This window comes from Notamacropus eugenii, chromosome 3 (assembly GCF_028372415.1).
Source record: "Notamacropus eugenii isolate mMacEug1 chromosome 3, mMacEug1.pri_v2, whole genome shotgun sequence".
Classification (NCBI taxonomy): Eukaryota; Metazoa; Chordata; class Mammalia; order Diprotodontia; family Macropodidae; genus Notamacropus; species Notamacropus eugenii.
The window spans coordinates 282,720,692-282,740,679 of NC_092874.1; the positions used below are offsets into that span (position 1 = coordinate 282,720,692).

Here is a 19,988-nt window from a genome sequence, read left to right on the forward strand (position 1 = left end):
ATGGATGACTGTCTCGGTGTTAATAATACCAGGTGTTAGTCATGCCCTTGTGGGAACAGGTTTGGAGAGTGATATAACATTGAAGATGGCATGAGGAGGAAGACAATGACCTGCCCCAGCTAGGTGGCATCCATCTTGGATCTAGGCAAGAGGCTCAATTGGCCACTCAAGTGCTCTAGCTACCCTCTTCTTGTCCAAGTCTCAACTAAAATTCCACTTTCTACAAGAAGTTTTTCCAACCCTCCTTAAAGCTAGCACCTTCTTTATCTCCAGATTACTCTACATACCATATGGCTTGTTTGTATATAATTGCCTGTCTGTGTTCTTTCCCATTAGACGGTAAGCTCTGAGGACAGAGACTGATTTTTCCTCCCTTTGAACCACCATCACAGTGCCTGGCACATGGGAGGTATCAAACAAATCCATGTTGACTTGATTTGTCCCTAACTCCTGAAACCTTTGGCCTCTCCAGTTAAGTAAACTTTGTGCCTTTTACCTCTTAAGCTTCCCAAACTGATCAAAGAGCATGTTACTTATAGCAGTGACTGACTCACTCATGTACTTCTCAGAACTAACAACAGACAGTGGAAAGGGGGCTAGATTTGAAGGAGAAAGACCTGGGCTGGAACCTCACCTCTGTGGCCCTGGATATGTTATTCCACTTCTCTGCGATGCAGTTTCTGATCTGTAAAAGGAGGAGGAAAGGATTAAATGGTCTCTCAGGTCCCTTTCAACTCTAATTCTATGAGCTTACATCACTTTACTTCCCTGGACCTCAGTTTCCATATTGGTAAAATGAATTAGGCTAGATGGTAATAAAACCCCTTCCAGCTCTAAGTGTGGGATCCAGTAAAGGGAAGAGACAAAAGGATGTCTAAATTGACTCCCAGCTCTAAGTCAATACACCTAGGAGCCCAACCTAAGTCACTTTACAGCTTGGGGACAGAGTTTCATCATCTGTAAAATGAGGGATGTGAAACAAGAGATGATTGAGCTCCCTTCCAACTCTAAATCTATGATCCCAAGATATTCTAAAATCAGTAGCAAATCATGGTCCCTTTACATTTTCAAGATGATTTTGAAAGTGATGAACTAATTGGTTGTTATAGCAACCAAGCCTCTCGCCTGGATCCTCAGCAATGCCTAAAATGGTGGGGGAAAGAATAAGCCCAACTCTTCATGAAGCTTTCAGACTCCTTCTAGCACCTACCATCTATAGCACCTGCTTAGCACACAGAAGGTGCTTATTAAATGCTTGTTTGATAAAACTGAATTGAACTCAATATTATGCAAGTTCCTTGAGAGTAAGGGTACTTCAATTTTTGTCAGGTAACATAATGCTTATAGCTATGGACTTGGAATCACAAAGACCCAAGTTCAAATCCAGCCTCAGACACTTACCAGTTGTGTGATCATGGGAATGTCACTTAATGTCACTCTGCCTCAGTTTTCTCATCCATAAAATGCCACAATAATGTATATTAAATATGTGTATATGCTTAAAGTACATTTTTAAGCCATATATTATTAAGCTCAGAGCATCCCTAGCATTAAGTCTTATTGTGCACAGGGTACAATTTTTAACATTAGTTAAAATAAGTGATTAGAAACCTAACATGGAACATTAATACAAACAACTAAACTTCTTTAGTTACTAATTACACTCAAAAGAATAAATTTAACAGCATAAAGTGTCCACCTGCCTTCTAATGGCTCTCTCTAAAATCCCATCAGAATTCTTTGCTCCTATTCACAATTTCCTATAGACTCTTCCTTCTCTGCTCTTCTTTGTATGAGGTAATATGCATGTTTGTCAAGTTTATAAAGATAACAAGGAATTTCTCTAAATCCTTTGCTCATTCTGTCTTCATCCATATTCCCCTAGTCCTCATTTCTGTTCCCTCATATGGGCATAACTGACATGTACTAATGCGTCTGGTTCTGTCTTTTTCCACATTATTCTATAAAGGTCTTTCAGAGTCTCTCTTCATAGCATTATGGTCTGCCATTATAGGAATCCATCAAAATTTACTTAATCATTCTCTACTATTGGATGTTTTCACTGTTTCTATTTTAAGCTTTTTATAAAAAATTACATGTAATGCTATAATCTTTGTCCAGCTCCCTTTTTATATGACTACGTTTGATAACATCTTCTGAGTAATTTTTATATGGAAAAATATTTCTATATGGAAAAAATAATGACTTCATTTTAAATTATCATGTATTTATTGAAGAGTATGGTTTGCTTTGACCAAAGGGTGCCAAGCCTCTTCTTTACCCAGTGCACAATATTTCGGCCAAAACTCACAAAGGATGAGGACAAAGAAGAGTCAGTCACCATCTGCATCATGGATGGAGTACCCGCATCATATAAGCTTTCATTTAATGTGCTCAGAATCAGGAATATGAAGACAGATATTCAACCCCATATCCTCAAGTATCTTCCATTCTATTGGGTAATATAGTTCAATTAAGTTCCCTCAAGCATTTATTAAGCATCTACTATATGCTTTTTTAAACTGAGAATATGAAAATAACATCAATAATAACAAAAATAGCAATTGTGCTTACAAAGTATTGTACAAATATCTCATTGGATCCTCACAACAGTTCTGGGAGGTGAATGTCATAGTTAAGGCTCTTTACACTTGAGGAAACTGAGGCAAAGTGACAAGCTGATGAGTGTCTGAGGCTGGATTTGAACTCAGGTCTTTCTGACTCCAAGTCCACAGCTATGTCTACTATGCAAACCTGACAAAAATTAAACTACCCCTGCCCTCAAGGAGCTTCCACTGGGTAATATAGTTCAATTCAGTTCTATCAAACAAGAATTTAGTAAGCACGTACTGTGTACCAAGCAGGCACCATAGGGGGAAGGTTCTGGAAAGACAAAGGCAAAAATGAATCAGTTTCTGCCTTCAGGGAGCTTACATTGTATTGAAGGGGATGAGAAATTATTATAGTAGAAATAAATTTTATGAGGAAAATAAAGTCTGTTCTTTATTAATGTTTCTCTCTAAAAAATCTTAAACCAGATAGCTTTTTATCTGTATCTTTATCATCATCATCATCATCATCATCATCATCATCATCATCATCATCGTCCAAAACCCTTTGCTTGGATCTAAGTGGATTTGCAGCAGCTACCAGTTCATATCTCCTGAGAATTCCCTTGTGCTGCTATCTTGGAAACCTCAGATAAAAATACATCTAATTCTCTATCCTGCCTTTATGACTCTCCCTCAAGGACTCTAAGGCAAAATGTTTCATTTTAGAAGAAATCACCAAGTCGGGCTTAAACTGGACCAGGGATTCAGTTTGGAAAGCCATGTCTAGGTGAGGAAGAGTTCACAGAACAAAAGAAATTAAGTTATAGGTCTTAGATTGAGAGGTGGGAGGGACCAATTCCCTTATTTACAGAAAAGGGAACACAGAGTGTTCAAGGTGCATGCCCATGGTCAAACAGCTAATTAAAGATTGAGGCAGGAAGTGAACACAGCTCTCCCTGACTCCGTTCTAGCCATAACTTCATGCTGCTTCCAGTACCTCATCTGTAAAACTATGATATATAAGATGTTTTTCCTCCGTTTCTTAAACAGTTCATAGAATTATATATTTATATGCGAAAGGGACCTTAGAGGTCATCTTGTCCAAAGATGTCAAACATGTGAGCAACACTGAAGGACACTCCTTAATACCGTTAGACTAAAATGTAATTAAAATATATTTAACAAAATAAATAAAAATACAGCAGAACATAGATAATGCCGGTATATGGTTTTCTAAGTCAATATATAAAGCCCTCAGGGATCCTCATGTCTGAATTAGTGACTCACATTTCTGTTTGAGTTCAACACCACTGAACTAGTCCAATGCTGTCATTTGACAGGTGAGGGAATTGAGGCCACAGGTCACACAACCAGTAAATGGGTAGAGTCAGGATTCAGACTCAGGTCCAGTGTAACTCAAGATTCATCCCTCAACATTCAGCACTCATTTAACTCTGCCACAGTGTAGACACCATTTCTTATTTCTTGTTTGTTTCCACCTACCCCAGGGTGGGGGCAATGAGACAGAACAGCTATGCAATGATAGTTTTTCCACCTAAAAATAGAGAGGCACCAAAATCATCTCAGATGATGGGCACACAGATCAAAATGACTACATAAGAAGTTGACAGAAGTGATGCCAGCTGTTGCTTTTCATGATCCAAGCAGATGTGTGCAACATTCTATTGAAAGAATTTACTTTTCCCTCCCCCAGCACAACAACACAATGCATTCTCTTTTATTTCCCTCTGGCTTCCCAAATGGTTCAAACTAAGCCATCCCATTTTCCCCTATCTCCACACAAATGACTTCTACACAACTTCCTTTTTACCACAACTGTCAAACACCCTTCCCCATCTGTCACTTTAAAGAAGTCTCTTCCAACTAAATTTGAATATTGTCCATTCCCAAAATTTTCTTGCTATCTGAGTCAATTAATCTAGAAAAATGGAGTTGTATTCTGCATGTGCCCAATTAGAAACCAGACAAGACTCTCTGAAAATCATTTCACAACAGTACAACTGGTGGCCATTACTTAATCATCCCATTACTCCCTACCATTCCTTTCATCCTGTCCCCTCTCCTCACCCCAATCTGTCATCAATAAAATCAAAGTTTCATTGCTACAACTGGCAAGATTCCATACTCTTCTGTCTACTATTTTCATCAGAGAGGAAGAGCCCATTAATTTTAATCCTCCATAAAACAGGTCAAGGAGAAAGTTTAAAAGTAAAAAAAAAAAAAAAAAAAAAAAAAAACCAACATCTCTTCTGATCATAGGATCATAGATTTAGAGGTGGAAGGACTCTGAGCTATCTGGTCAAACTTTTTGTCTTACATATTAAAACAAAAACAAATTAAAAGAAAAAAATTATGCCCAGATATTTTAAATAATTTTCCCAAAGGGACACAGGTAACATGAGATTCAAAGCAAGACACTCTAAGCAGGTGGTCAATTTTCATAGAATCAGAGAAATGAAATTGAAAGGGAATCTCTAAGGGTCATTCTAGTACAATCCATACACAATAGCTAAGACCTCCAACAAATAGTCATCTGGCCTCTTCTTGAAGAGCTACAAGTAGAAAGTTGACACTTGAGGCACACCATTCTACTTCGGGCCAGCTTTAATTAATTTGAGGCTTTTCCTGATATGGAGTTGAATTTTTTCTCTTTACAACTTCTCCATGTTGTTTCTGGAGCCAAAGAGAATGGTCTAATTCCTTCTCCACATGACATCCCTTCAAATACTACAAAAGATCTAGAATCCCATCAAAACAAGTACATTTCCTTCAAGTAATCTGCCTATGGTGTCACTCAAAGCCCTTTGATTTTCTGGTTGACCCTCTCAGGACATTCCCCAGCTTATTCAAATCCTTTTTAAACCAGGATTGAACCATAACACTCCAGGTGAGGTCTGATAAAGTGAGTACTTTGGCACTATCACCTCCCTATTCCTGAAAGAGAAAAATTGATAGTACCTGCCCACAAGAAGTTCACTACATTGCATCTGGGAATAATATCCACGTGTAAAAATACATACCAAAGAAATGCAAGATCATTTTTTTAAGGCAAGAGAAATACTAGCCGGTGAGGGGAGCAAGATAAGCTTCACCTAAGAACTAAATCATGAAGGAAAGGAGGGAGGGTATTGCGGGCAGGGGCAGACTGGGTCCACCATATGTAGATAGACGATGAAAAAGACAATAAGAATGTCTCCCAAAGCAAAATACCACAATAAAGAGGGACAGGAAATCCCACTGTGATCTGCTGTCATTAAAATAAGTTAGCATATAAATTCATTATTCTTTGTCATTCCCTTCTGTTATATTACGTCAGAGGTATCTAGATGACACAGTGGATAGAGAGCTAGACCTAGAGTCAGGAATGAACTGTTTCAACTCCAAGTTCAGAAACATTAACTCAATGATCTTGGGCATGTCACATAACTTGTCTACCTCAGTTTCCTCCTCTACAAAATGGGGATAATGAAAGCACCCTACCCACCCAAGATTGTTGTGAGATCCAAATTATGCAGCAAATGCAAAACTTTTTACAAACCTCAAATCACTATATAAGTGATGGTTACTGCTACTATTCTTCTAATAGTATTAATATTATATTCTTACCAAATCATTATTCATTTCTAGCTTAGCAATATGGAAGGAAATAGGTGGAGACTGTTCTTAGTACAAGATGAAGTGGTACTTTAAAACACCTTGCTCTTGTTGGTATAGGATTTCCATAAACAATTAATTTGTGAGTTCATCTCATGTCTCATCAATGCTTTTTCATTTCATATAATTGTTGTCCTTTTTCTTCCATTAACAAATTTTGAAGGATCTACAACAAATCCTAAAAGTCTTTGAATGTTATTGATCCCAGTGCATCCTTACTCTTTCTTTGTGAGAAGTTCATTTTCTCTTTGATCCTCACACATCCTCAATGATGTCTCTTCCACCACCGCTTGGACACAGTTTGTCATCAACAGTCTGCTACCATGGACTTCACACAACATGACACTCTCCATTTGGGTCACTTTCAATTTTGATTCTACCGAGTTTATACACAGCCACAGAGCAGTGGTTTTTAAATGTTTTGGTCTCAGGGACTCTTTACACTGTTACAAAATGATGGAGTGTCCCAAAGAGCTATGGTTTATGTGAGTTATAGCCATCAAAACCTACCATATTAGAAATTAAACTGATAACTTCAGCATATTCATTCATTTAAAAATACCAAAAATCTACCTATTACATGTCAAAGCAAATAATATACCTTTATAAATAGTAACTACATCTTCCCAAACAAAAGCAAAGGATAGTTAATGAGGAGAGTGACATTGTTTTACATATTTTTGCAAAACTCCCTCATGTCTGGGTTAATAGAAGATAGCTGGGTTCTTATATCACCTTCTGCATTCAGTCTATTGTGATATCTTGTTCAGACTGAAGTTCATGAAGAAAATCTGGTCTCATACAGCTAGGTAGTTGGAATATGGAAGAATATTTTAATAGGCAAGTAACATTTTCACATTATTATGAAAATAGTTTTAATTTTGCAGATGCCCTAAAAGTATCCTGTGGGTGCCAAGGAATCCTAGGGTCACATGTTGACAAATATTGCACCAGAGTATCACCAGAAGATTTCTTAAACACTTCAATGATTTCACCAGTGAGATCCTTCCCTCACTAATGCATAATCGTCCCTCTACAGCTTCATCCACAGTCTTCAAGAGCAGCTCTTGCAAAATAAAGCCATTATCTGAAGTCAAACAATGAACTAGTAAATGAATTAGGCAAGTGCTTGAATGGTTAATATGGCCATCAGAGGTGGAACCTTTACAAAGCTTGGGTTTTGCTGCTTCTGGAGCACTTTGATCACTTTCACACCATGGTAAGCTATGATAGGAGCTTTCAGGTGAAAGAACACCCAGAGAATGCCAATATTTCAAACAGGAGTGACCCAGGAAAGAAGGCTTTTGATTGGCTGATACACATTTCACAGTCTTTCAGAATCCTGTTTTCAATGTATTTGTAAATCTGTCTTAGGTACAAAGATAAACATGGAAAGCAACTTTTTAAAAAATCGCTTGACAAGAAAGAGAACTCAGAGCCTAAATATGTTATCAATTAATCAACAAATATTTGTTACCACTTAATGTGTGCTAAGCATTGTGCTCTGAAGACCAGAAGGAAAAGTAAAAACAGACCATGCCTTTAAGAACTTTACATTCTAACTATAAAATCTGAGTTTCAAAGAAGTCAAGAATGGAAATACACTACACACACACACACACACACACACACACACACACACACACACTCTCACACAATGTTAACCATGAGTAAGAAGCATATCAATGGTGAAATCACAAAGAAAGGAAATTTGCATATATCACAGAAACACAATAAGTCAAACAGCACAAATACCACATACTAAGAAATTGTTTAAATATTAATTAAATATGATGCCATGATATCTAGAGCAAGTTCAAATCCTGGCTCTGTTAACACTCTTAGTATTTGTGTAGCCTTGGGGACATAGGATTTTAGTATATTATTGTTGATTGATTGGGCAAATCACTTCACCACCCTGGAACCTCCATTTTCTCAGCTTCCAAGTGTTGGACTAGATGATGTCTAGTCAGCTTTAACTCTATTTTCCTGTAGCAGGAAAAGGAGAGGGACAAATCCTATGATTTCACTAGTATAGGGAACACCCGGGTAAGGAACTTCATTAATGCAGAAGAAAGAAATGCAGAAGGTGAAGCTGCATGGGCAGCTTGGAGCCTTCCAGCTTCTGTCAAGTCATTTATTCAACTTAATACAGCCAGGATATGTCATACACAGGACCGGAGCCCAGGTCTCGCAGATGATGAAGACAACTGTGTCTCAAGCCTATGATATTAACATTTTAATGGCATATTCAGTTCCATAGACTGCCAGCAAACAAAATGACTAAGTCATGATGATGTCAAACCAGATCATAATAAATTAAACAAGAATAGAAATTGGAAAAAATTTTGAAAAAAATAGAAATTGGGAACATAGTACTATTTAGGTTAAAATCCACACAAACCAGAAGTTGGAGCAAAGGGTTGCTAAGGGATATCTGGCAGATGGCTTAAACAAATGATCTGGTACATTTGGGTGGCTTCCATAATTCATTTGGGGGGGGAGGAAGGTAAAGTGAGTAATCATACAATAGTGCAAATGTGTTCAATTTAAAGGAAGGAGAAATAATAGAGAATCACTTCCAATCATTTTCAGTTCCCTGGGCAGAAGAATTCTTCTTAGCTCTAAAAGCCAGAAAGAAGGAGAGAGAGAAAAAAGATAAAGACTGCAAATATCAGCTTGTACCCAGCATAATTGCTTAGCACATCAGGAGAAACAAACCACAGGAAGCTAAGCAGGCATCCTAAATCTCATTTCAAAAAGACAACAGAGAATGTCAGATTAGATTACATTGTAAGAATTAAACTGAAAAAACATTTTTTTTGTTTAGATGGGCTGGGTGTTCAAAAGAAACCAATATTACAAGAGGAATTAAAAAGGAAAAAGGTTAGAAGCATGAGGTAACTGCCAAAATAGTAAGAAGAGCAAATTTAACTAAAAGTCCCAACCAAATATTGTGCACCTTTTAGACTGTGCCCTCTGGAATGATTGCTCCGTGGGCAATAAATTTGCTTTCATGTTAAAATCTTTCCCTTTCCCACTTTTCTGGCTGCCACTGAGACCCTGCTCCCCTAGGATGACACAACCTTTGGCCACCCTTTCCAGTACTGGCTGCACTTTCATTCACTCCCCTAAACTCAATAATCCAGGTGGAAGAGTTGGAATACTCCTTCCTGCCCAATGCCACCTCAAGGTTCTCCAGCTACTACCATCACTCAGTAGCTTCTCCTCCTTTGAGGTCCAAACAATTCACACCTTCCATCTTCAAAATTCTGTAACTATTGTCTACAGACCTCCAGAACACTCCCCTTCCTATGTCAATGAATTTAGTATCTGGCTTGTAATCTTTCTCTAATCCCCAATTCTTGTCCTCATACTATGGAACTTCAATATACACTGAATGAATATGCTAATCTACCAGTTTCTCAAACTACTCACTTCACACACCCTACTCCTCCATCCTAACTCAGCTACACACAAAGATGATCATACCCTTTTAGCTTGCCATCACTCAGAAATACCCCACCTCCACAGCTGAGAACTCTTAAATTCTCTTACCTGACCACAGTCTATTGTCTTCCCACTTCTCCATACCATTAATACTATGTCTTATCCACATTGGAATCTCACATCCCTCTGTCTCAGTTCTCTTCCAGCCAATCACCCCTACATCAGCCACACTTTTCTCCCTTCCCCACCTTAACCCCTTGGTGAACCAACTCAATACTACAATGTCCTCTTTTGGAGTCATTGCCTCGTATTGCCAACTGTGCCCTGCCAAACCCCCCACACACATACAATCACACACACACAGGCACTCAAGTGCTACTGGACACAACTAGAGAAAATTACTCAACTGTTCTGCCTGGGTCAACTGCAAATTTGTAATACATATCCTCACCTTGACCCTCACAGCTGCTAAGAAATTTTACTCTAACTCCCCAATTAACTCACTATCCCACTCTCCACAGCAGCTCTTTCAAACCTTTTCACAAATCTCCCATGGCTCCTCTTCCCCCATTCTCTCAGCTGAGAAACGTCTCATTTCATGGAAAAAGTTGAGGGCATTCACTGTGAACTCCTCCGTATCACTCAGATACCTTCTGCCACTACCTTCTGCTACTCCTTGACCTTTGTCTCACATAATGAGACACCCTTACTCCTTGCTAAGGCAAATTTCCCTACTTGCATAAAGAATCCCATTTTATTCATTTTCCAGAAGACTTTCCCCATCTCTCCCTGACTACTGGCTGCTTCCTTAATGCCTACAAACTTTCTCATACTTCCCCCATCCTAAAAAGAAAACAAAAATGAAAAAGACCCTTGTTTGATCTTGCCATTCTTAATAACTATTATCCCACATTTCTTCTGCCCCTTGTGGCTAACCCTTGAAAAAGCAATGTACTCTAGGTGCCTATACTTTCTCTCCTCTCAACTCTATAACTTAGCTTCTGACTTTAAAATTGAACTGAAACTAATCTTTCAAAAGTTACCAGTGATCTCTTAATTGCCAGATCCACTGGACTTTTCTCAATCCTCATTGCTCTTGCCTTTTCTGCCCCGTTTGGCATTTTGGATCACCCTCTTCTCCTTCACCCTTCTCTCTTAGTTTTCAGGACTCCCTCCTTTCCTGGTTCTCCTCCTATCTCTACAAGCACCTTTCTCAGTTTCCTTCACTGGATCTCCATGCAGGTCATGCCCACTTAGCCACTGTGTCCCGTAGAGCTCTGTTCAGAGCCCTCTTCTCTTCTCACTCCACATGATGTCATAAGTGATAATCATAACCTTCAGCCTCTATGAGGATGATAGTCAAATCTATTTCTCCAGCCCTAAATCCTATATGAATCTCTAGTCTCAAATTCCCAAACCTTTCAGATATCGCAAATCAGATGTACAGTAGACATCTTAAATTTACTATATCCAAAACTGAACTCATCACCCTACACTCTCCCCCACTTCCAAATTGCCCTCTTCCTGTGTCCCCCAGGCTCTCAATCTAGGTATCATCCTTGACTCTTCACCATCTTTCAGCCCCCACATCCAATCTGTTTCTGAGACCTCCTGTCAATTTCACCTTTATGACATCTCTCACATACACCCCCTTTTTTCCTCTGGTACTGCCACCAGCCTGGTGTATCCCCTCACACCAGGACTATTGCAATAGCTGCTAGTGGGTCTGCCAGCCTCATGTCTTGCCCCAGGTCACTCCATCCTCCATTCAGACACCAAAGTGATCTCCCTAAAGGTCCAAACATGTCACCCTCATACTCAATAAACCCCAGTGGACTTTTTTGCCTCCAATATCAAATATAAAATCCTCCATTTGGTATTCAAAGCCCCTCACAACCTAATACCCCACCTATCTTTCCAGTCTTGCCATAGATCACAGCCCCACTTTTTATTCTTTGATCTAGTTCTGCTAGCCTCTTTGCTGTTTCCCATCATTTGGCTCTGGACATTTTCATTGACTATTGCCCATGCCTGGAATGTTCTCCCCCCATCATCTCTGCCTATTAGTTTCCCCAGCTTCCTCCAAGTCTCAGCAAAATCATCTCTTCTACAGTAATCCCAATCCCTCATAATTCTAGTGTTCTCCTTCTGTTAGTTATTTCCCATTTATCCTGTGTATAGCTTGATAGTAAATATTTTGTTTGCATGTTGTCTCCCCAATTCATCTGTGAGCTCCTTGAGGGTACGGACTGGCTTTTGTCTTTCTTTGAATCCCCATTGCTTACCACAGTGCCTGGTACAGAGAGCTAAGTAAAAGCTTGACTAACTAATGAAGAAGATGTTGATGTCAAGTCTATGACACTAACAGAACTGAAAAGTGGATGTCTATGTCACTCAGGGAGGGTGGGAACTGACAATGACTCATTTTAATTTGCTACGGAGAGATTTAAGGATTCATAAATGGCATCTGTATAATTAGAGTGGCTGGCTCATTAAAAGTCTTAGAATAAGTCATCAAAATTGCAGATCTTTTAAAATCTTATTAAATAATTTCATTTTGTAAACTATATAACCCCCAAGAAAAAATTCCTAAGTAATTAGGGAAAGAAAGGAAAGGAAAAAAATTGGAAGGAAAAATACATACATATATGTGTGTATATGCATATGTGTGTGTACCTAAATGTATAGGTTTGTATATCCCCTTCCAAAAAAAAAAGATTTGGACTCAAAGGCAACTACTGAAAATAGTAAAAACCAAAAAAAAATAGCCTACTGTAATGACAGTGCTATACAGGGCAAAAAGTACTGGATTTGGAGGAGGAAGACCTGGGTTTGAATCCGAGCTTGGCCCCCCTATTACTTGTGTGACCTTGGACAAGTCACTAGCTCTTTGGAGCCTCAGCAAAGTGAAAACAGCTTATAAAATATAACAAATCCAGATTTTTAAAATCTTAAAAATTTTAATCAGTGTAGTGACCGGCCACAATGTGAGAGGACACATGATGAACTGCTCCTTATCTCCTGACAAAGAGTGATGGACTCAAGGTTCAGAGGGAGAGACATTTCTAGACATATCCACTGTGAGAATCTGTTTTGCTTGACTATGAAAAGTGGTTAAAAAGAAGTTTTTTATTTGTTTCTTTTTTTCCTAGTTGGGGTTAATGTTGGAAGGAGAGAAAATAAATTCTTGTTAAACAAACAAAAAAAGGTAAAAGTAGACTTGGTGACTTTCTAAGGTTCTTTCCAGCTCCAAATCTATGATCTTATGATTTAATACAGATAATATGTGACAAGTGGGGAAAGGTTCTCACTTCCTAGTTGGAAGACCTGGGTTCCAGTCTGGACTCTGCCACCTTCTACCTACATGACCTTAGAGTCATTTAAATTCATCAGCCTCAGTTGCCTCATCTACAAACTGAAGGGGTTATATTATACTTCATTGAGTCTTTGTCATGTCATTTCTACTTCTACAATAACTCCAATATCTTTGCATTCATTTTCTCCATTCCCATAGCCACAATGACGGCTGAGGTTCAGGCCCTTAGCATCTCTTACTGTGGTAATGGTCTCCCAATTAGCCCTTCCCTCAAACCCCTCCCCACTCTAATCCATTCTCCATAAGGTACCAAAGCAATTTTCCTAGAGTGACCATGCCTTTCCTTGGCAGTTCCCTCTTACCCTAAGGATAATTATGAATTGCTTTGTTTGACTCTTAAAGCCTTTAACAACCAAGTCTTAACCTACCTTTCCACCATCATTTTATATTATTCCCCTTCACATAGACCAGGGTGGGGAAACTGCAGTCACATGTGGTCCTCTCTGTCTCATTTGACTGAATCCAAACTTCACAGAACAAATCCCCTTAATAAAAAGATTTCTTCTATAAAACTTGGGCTCAGTCAAAAGTCCACTCCCAAGGACCTAGAAAGCCACATGTAGCCTCAAGACCGCAGGTTCCTCACCCCTGTCAAAGACTGCAGTCCAGTCAAACAGGACTTCTAACTGTTCCTCCTCAAGGACACTCATTCTATCTCCTTTTAGTGCTGCTACCCAACTAGATAGGTATCAAAGGCCTGGAGTCTGAAAGACCTGAGGTCAAATGTGGACTCAGACACTTACCAGCTGTATGACCTTGGACAAGTCACTTAACCTCTGTCTACCTCAGTTTCCTCTACTGTAAAATGGGGGTAGCAACTGGCACCTACCTCTCAGGGTTGCTTCAAGGATCAAATAAGATAATATTTGTAAAATATTCAGCAGAGTGCCTGGCACAGAGTAGACTCTTAATAAATATTAGTTCCCTCCTTTTCCTCTTCCCATTCAGATTTTGTAATTACTCCAGGGCAGATACTGCTTCATTTTCTTAAATCTGTATTCCCAATGCCTGGTATATAGCAAAGCTTCATGAATGGATTTTATTTTGTTTTGTTTGGTGAGAGGCAATTGGGGTCAAATGACATGCCCAGGGTCACAGAGCTAGTTAAATATCAAGTGTCTGAGGCCAGATTGGAACTCAGGTCTTCCTGACTCCCCAGTCTGTGATCTATCCACTCTGCCACCCAGCTGTTCCAATAAATGTTTATTGATTGGCAATCTATGAAACTGTGTGTGTGTGTGGTGGGGAGGGTGTTGGGAATGGTCATTTCCTTAAATGTGTGATCACATCAATTACACCACAACAGTCTACAAAATCCTAAAGGACTTTATAGAAACATTCATAAAAACAAATCTCCCAGGTCCCACTGGGGTAGACCTTGTTCTAAGCTTTACAAAGCTAACACTAAGGCCCTCTCAGACTAAGGTCTAACATTTAAGCAAAAATAGATTGCATTCCTGGCTGAGATATCCATTTTAACATATGGACAAATTTGTAATTAGAACTGAGAAATGGGGGTCTTGTCAACAGATATTAGCACCTAGTCCCAGCTACCCTACCCTACTTAAAGATCTATTTCAGATAATTCATTTGTTGCTGAATAAGCTTTACAGAGGGGTCAATCGACAATCAAGTATTTAGTAAATATTTACTATATGCCAGGCGTTGTTTTAGTACTGGTCTGACTCCGTACTCCACTTAGAGTCCTCTGACTCTTGGCACTCTTCCCACTCTCTGACCTGTTCAGTTTGCCCAAAACACATTTGCCAGCTGGCTGTTAAAGACTGTTTCTGCCACAGAACGGAGTCCAACTTCTTTATCTAGGGTCCTAAACCAGCTAGGACCAGGTTCTATGATGATTAGGAAGGGCTCTGGATACTGGAGCTTAACAAGCGTCTTCCTTGCAGCTCAGGGTTCCAAAATCATCCACCCACCTACTCTAGCTGTCACCCAACTCACTCCCTAGACTATCGCCTTCCCAGGTTTGTATTTCCCAGAATCCTAACAACGTTTGCTTGTGCAGCAATCTCCTACAAAGGTTATAGCTTCTTCCTTTATTTTCTTCATTCCCCACCAGAGGACAATGTCCCTAAAGGTTCCCTTCTCCTCATTCTCTTTTTAGCTTCCTTTTGGGTTGTCTTTTCCTTCAGAATATAAGCTTCTTGAGGGCAGGAACTTTTTTCCTTTCATTTTCAGTCCCAGCACTCAATACAGTGCCTAGCACATGGTAAACACATAAGCTTATTGAATGACTGTTTAAATACTTCTAAACATGGAGGGGTTCTCTGTTGGGGGAACAGCACGTTTTGCTTTTAGATAGTCATAATTATTACAGGGAGGATGCCTGTTGATAAGTAAGAGAAGCATGGTTAAGAAAGAGCAAGGAACCACATTCAGCCCCTTATCCAGGGTATTCCAAAAGTCTTACTGCAGTTGTAGAATTTAGTAGCTATTAAAATAATAACTAATAAATATTTAATACCTATTAATGCTCAAAACTACACTAAGACTTTTGGGACACCCTGTATTTTCACAGATCTTAACTTTTAACTCATTTGTTTTTTAGGGAAGGCTCAGAATGGAGGGAAAAAATGACTTCTCTACTAATGGTTTGGGGAAACACGTTTCTAAGCTGATAGTAGTTCAGCAAACCTAGAACTTACAAATACTATATTGGAGTTGAAAGTCTAACAGATTATCAGGAACTCAGAGCTTTGAGACTTTTTATCTTTCCTGCTAAAAGATTTAAAATGTAAATTTAAAACATACTCATTAAGAATGGGGGACAGGGGAGATTGAGCAGAGAGTGAGGAATCAGGATGTTGCCCAACTCCAAACTCATATATGTTTTTCCATCAGTCATATTTGATATATAGTGTGCAAGCATCCTTTTGGCTTCATTGCTTAAATCCATGCTTCACTAGGGCAAAACTCCCTCTGAAGCCAATGGGAGTTAGGGCTGCCTCAAGACCCAAGACTGTATTCCAGAGCACCAACAGGACTGGAGCCAGAAGAGTCTGAATCCCTCTTGCCAACAAGCTTCCTAGCTTTGGTCCTTCCCTCACGACAAAGCTTATGAGGAATTCCTGGCTAGCATTTTGTCTCACAATGTAGATGTTTCTTTCATTCAACCTAACATACATTTACTATCCTCATTTTATTCACCCTATGACTCTAGTAAAAATCTTCTTTTTTATTTTAAAATAGAAGGAACATTTTAAAATTATGGATTTTGGAGAGAATTACTAAAGTTTTTTTTCATTTTTTGGGAAGGGTGGAATTCCAGGGGGACTGGGGAAAAGAAAAGTTTATCCAAAAAAAAAGTTTTTTAATTTAAAATAAGCAGCTATACCACATGGAAGCCAAATTTCTCATTCCAATTAGAAGTAGAGGTGCAACATGAAGGCAAACATTCCCTAGACAGAAAATGGCTTCACTAGAATGTCTCCCTGAAGCTCATCCTCGTGACTGGGATAGGCGTATACATGGGCAGGAATTCAGTCAGGAAATACTACTTCCAAAAGGTGAAAATCCCCCTAAAGGATGGTACCTTCATTTGGTAGGCTGGAGAACACAGATCTTAAGCAGCTGCTAAACCAGGCGAAAAGTTACAAGGTCATAAATCTAGAAGGAATCTCAGAGACAACCAAGTCCAACCCCCCCCCCCCCATTTTACATATGAGGAAACTGAGGCTCAGGAGAGTGGAGAAGCTTTGCCACAGTATCACTGATTAAGAGCTGAAAGGGATTTTGGAGGTCATTTTGCTAATATTTTCATTCTATAGAAGCAGAAAATGAAACTCAGGGTTGTGACTAGCCCAAGGTCTCACAGACAATGAGGAAAAGAATTGAAAACAAATCTCCTCACTTGAGTCAGTGTGTTCCTACCATAAAGGTTAGGCCCAGCTTGGGTAGGAGAAGGAACAGCTTGGCACATAGAACATGACCCATTTCCTTTTTTAAAAGAACCAACTAGAGCCATTTCAAGGCGTATTTTCACCTCTTTCAGCCCAGAAACAAAAAGTCATCCTGGGATCTGCAAATGGTCAAGTTGGTGTCCGGACGATTTAAACAGCAGAAGACTTAGCTCTTGAGAACAGAGCACCAGAGGCAGAGGAGCACAGATCTAGCAAGAGAAGGCAAGGGAGAGCTTATCAACATAAGCATCCTTACTTTACAGGTAGGGAAACTGAGGCCCAAAGTGGGAAAGTAATTTGGTCGCAGAGAAGTGGAATTTGATCATAAGTCCTTTGATTCCAAGGTTAATGCTCTTTTCATTGCTCTATAATACCTCCCTATAAAATAACTTTAATTCAGTGATCATATTTTGATTTGGAAGATAGGGATGGGGAAGGATTTCTAAACAAGTGACGGTGATTCCAATTCCCCCAACAGAAGTTCAGACTAGGTTACCGCTGTGGTTCCTTCCAGTTCTGAAATTCTCCAATTCTGTGTTTGACCTAAGTGTTTAATTCAGTAAAATATTCCATTTTACACATCCAAAAATAATCCGTTTGGCAGGATTAGCCTGACCAGGAGTTCACTCCTTAAATATGTATTAGGTATACATTTACTTTAAAAAGGAACATTCTTGGTTCTTCTCCAGGTTTTCTTAAATAAGATTTCTGTGTGACAGAATTCTTTGAAGCGGGGGAGAAGGTAAGTTAGTACCTTTTGACCCTGGTCTGCGTGTCCTGCTTTTTAAGTCTGTTTCACATAAAAAGATGAATAGAAAATTAACAAAAGGCATCCATGGCGTGGTACATGCTACAGCTTCACAGTAAGGAAGACCTGAATTTGAGCCCTGCCTCTGACACTTAGTGACTGCATGACCTTGGCCAAGTCCCTTAACCTCTCAGTGGTGACTGTAATTTGTTGTTCAGTCATTACAGCTGGGTCCAACTCTTCATGACCCCTTTTAGGGTTTTCTTGGCAAAGATACTGGAGTGATTTGCTATTTCCTTCTCCAAAACACTTTTTAGATAATGAACCTGAGGCATATAAGAAAACCTGGAAAAGAATCAATAATGTTCATTTTTAAAGTAAATGTATACCTAATACATATTTAAGGAGTGAACTCCTGGTCAGGCTAATCCTGCCAAACGGATTATTTTTGGATGTGTAAAATGGAATATTTTACTGAATTAAGCACTCAGGTCAAACCCAGAACCGGAGAATTTCAGAGTTGGAAGGAATCATAGGGGTCATCTAGTCTGATCTTCTGTTGGGGGAGTTGGAATCACTGTCACTTGTTTAGAAATCCATCCCCATTCCCATCTCCAGAATCAAAATATGATCATTGAATTAAAGTTATTTTATAGGGAGGTAATCTATAAAAAGAGCATTAACCTTGGAATCAAGGGATCTATGTTCTAATTCCACTTCTCTGTGACCTTCAGCAAATTACTTTCCCACTTTGGGCCTCAGTTTTCCCACCTATAAAGTAAGGATGTTTACCTAAGTGACTTGTCCAGGGTCACCCAGGTAGTGTCTGAGGCTGAATTTAAACTCAGGTCTTCCTGACTCCAAGCCCACAATTCTATCGACTAAGCCACCTACCTGTCAGTTTCCCAACAGGGTTTCCTTGTTCTTGGGACATAGAAGTTCTGGTTCTTTTTAAAAAGGATGTTAAACCTCCTCCATTAAATCTTACTCTGACAGTAGTGGGGAATGAGTTTTTAAGTCATAGCAAGATAAAAAGCCTTTAGGTACAAGCCTGACAATGGATTGTCTACCTCCCCTCCACGAATTATCCTGAAAAATGGAGAGAAACTCAGAAGGTAGGCCAAGAGGGGATGGATTGTTTTGGCCACAACTGCATGTTTCAAAATGGTACCTAGGGTCACAAGAACAGAGTTCAAATGATGGTTTTCTACCTTTTACCTGCATGACCTCAAGCAGGTCACAATCTTTCCAGGCCTCAGTTTTCTCATCTGTAACATGGCGGGAGAGCGAGCCTGAATAGATGACCTCTATGATCTCTTCCAGCTCTAGACAGTTCCTACAATAACACTTTGTATTATTACATACATAAATTATATTCATATCCCATAAAATTAATACCTTGGACCAGATGGCCTAGGAGGCCCTTTCCAGCTTTAGGTAAATGATTCTTGCATCTATCAAGGCATGGAGGGTTGGATCTGCCATTACTGGAAGGATCACCTACATCAAAGAAAGCATGGCATCCTTGAGGTATCCAATATTTCATAACCATGGTACGACTTTAAAAATGGAAAGGTCTCACAGTTTATAAGTGGAAGGGACAGTCAAACCAGAGTCTGCTCAAAATGATCCCAAAAGAACTGTCATCTGTCAATGCCAGATTCTTTGTAATAAATCATTTTCTCTCACCAAACTGCAATATAAAATATAGGACACCACCATAGCGTTCTGTGGGTGGGAATGCAGAAGTATTTTATTAACCTGGAATGAAGACAAAGATTGCCAAACTTGAGACTACCTGACTGCGACTTTCAAGGCAAAGACAGTTCAACACTCAGGAGCAGGAATGAATTAAGACAAGTCTCCATGGTTACGGAGCTACAAAAGTCTCAAGCTTTCATAGGGCAGTTCTAATTCTTATTTTCAATCTTTTTTGTCTGAACCTGAGATTTTATGGGATCAGATACTGAGAACTGGAGAAGGCCTTAGAATCCACCTGATCTAATGCCTTCATTTTACAAATGTGGAAAATGAGACCCAGAAAAGGCAAGCAATTTTTCACATGAGTAGGGCAACTCTGTTATTGGGTGGATAATGCACCAGGCCTGAAGTCAGGAAGACTTATTTTCCTGAGTTCAAATTTAGACTCAGACACTTAGTAGCTATATGACCTTTGACAATTCACTTTAGCCTGTTTGCCTCAGTTTCCTCATTTGTCAAATAAACTAGAGAAGGAAATGGCAAACCACTTCAGTATCTTTGCCAAGAAA

General features: G+C 39.3%; 1 protein-coding gene across 1 annotated transcript in view; it reads right to left on the minus strand.

Annotated features, from left to right (window-relative positions):
- Window positions 1–19,988, minus strand: part of ANKS1B (ankyrin repeat and sterile alpha motif domain containing 1B) — a 1,189,006-nt gene that overhangs the window by 1,118,836 nt on the left and 50,182 nt on the right. Inside the window, exon 3 of the mRNA XM_072655669.1 lies at window positions 635–685. Coding sequence (XP_072511770.1) covers window positions 635–685 — 51 coding nt within the window. The remainder of the gene's footprint in view (window positions 1–634; window positions 686–19,988) is intronic.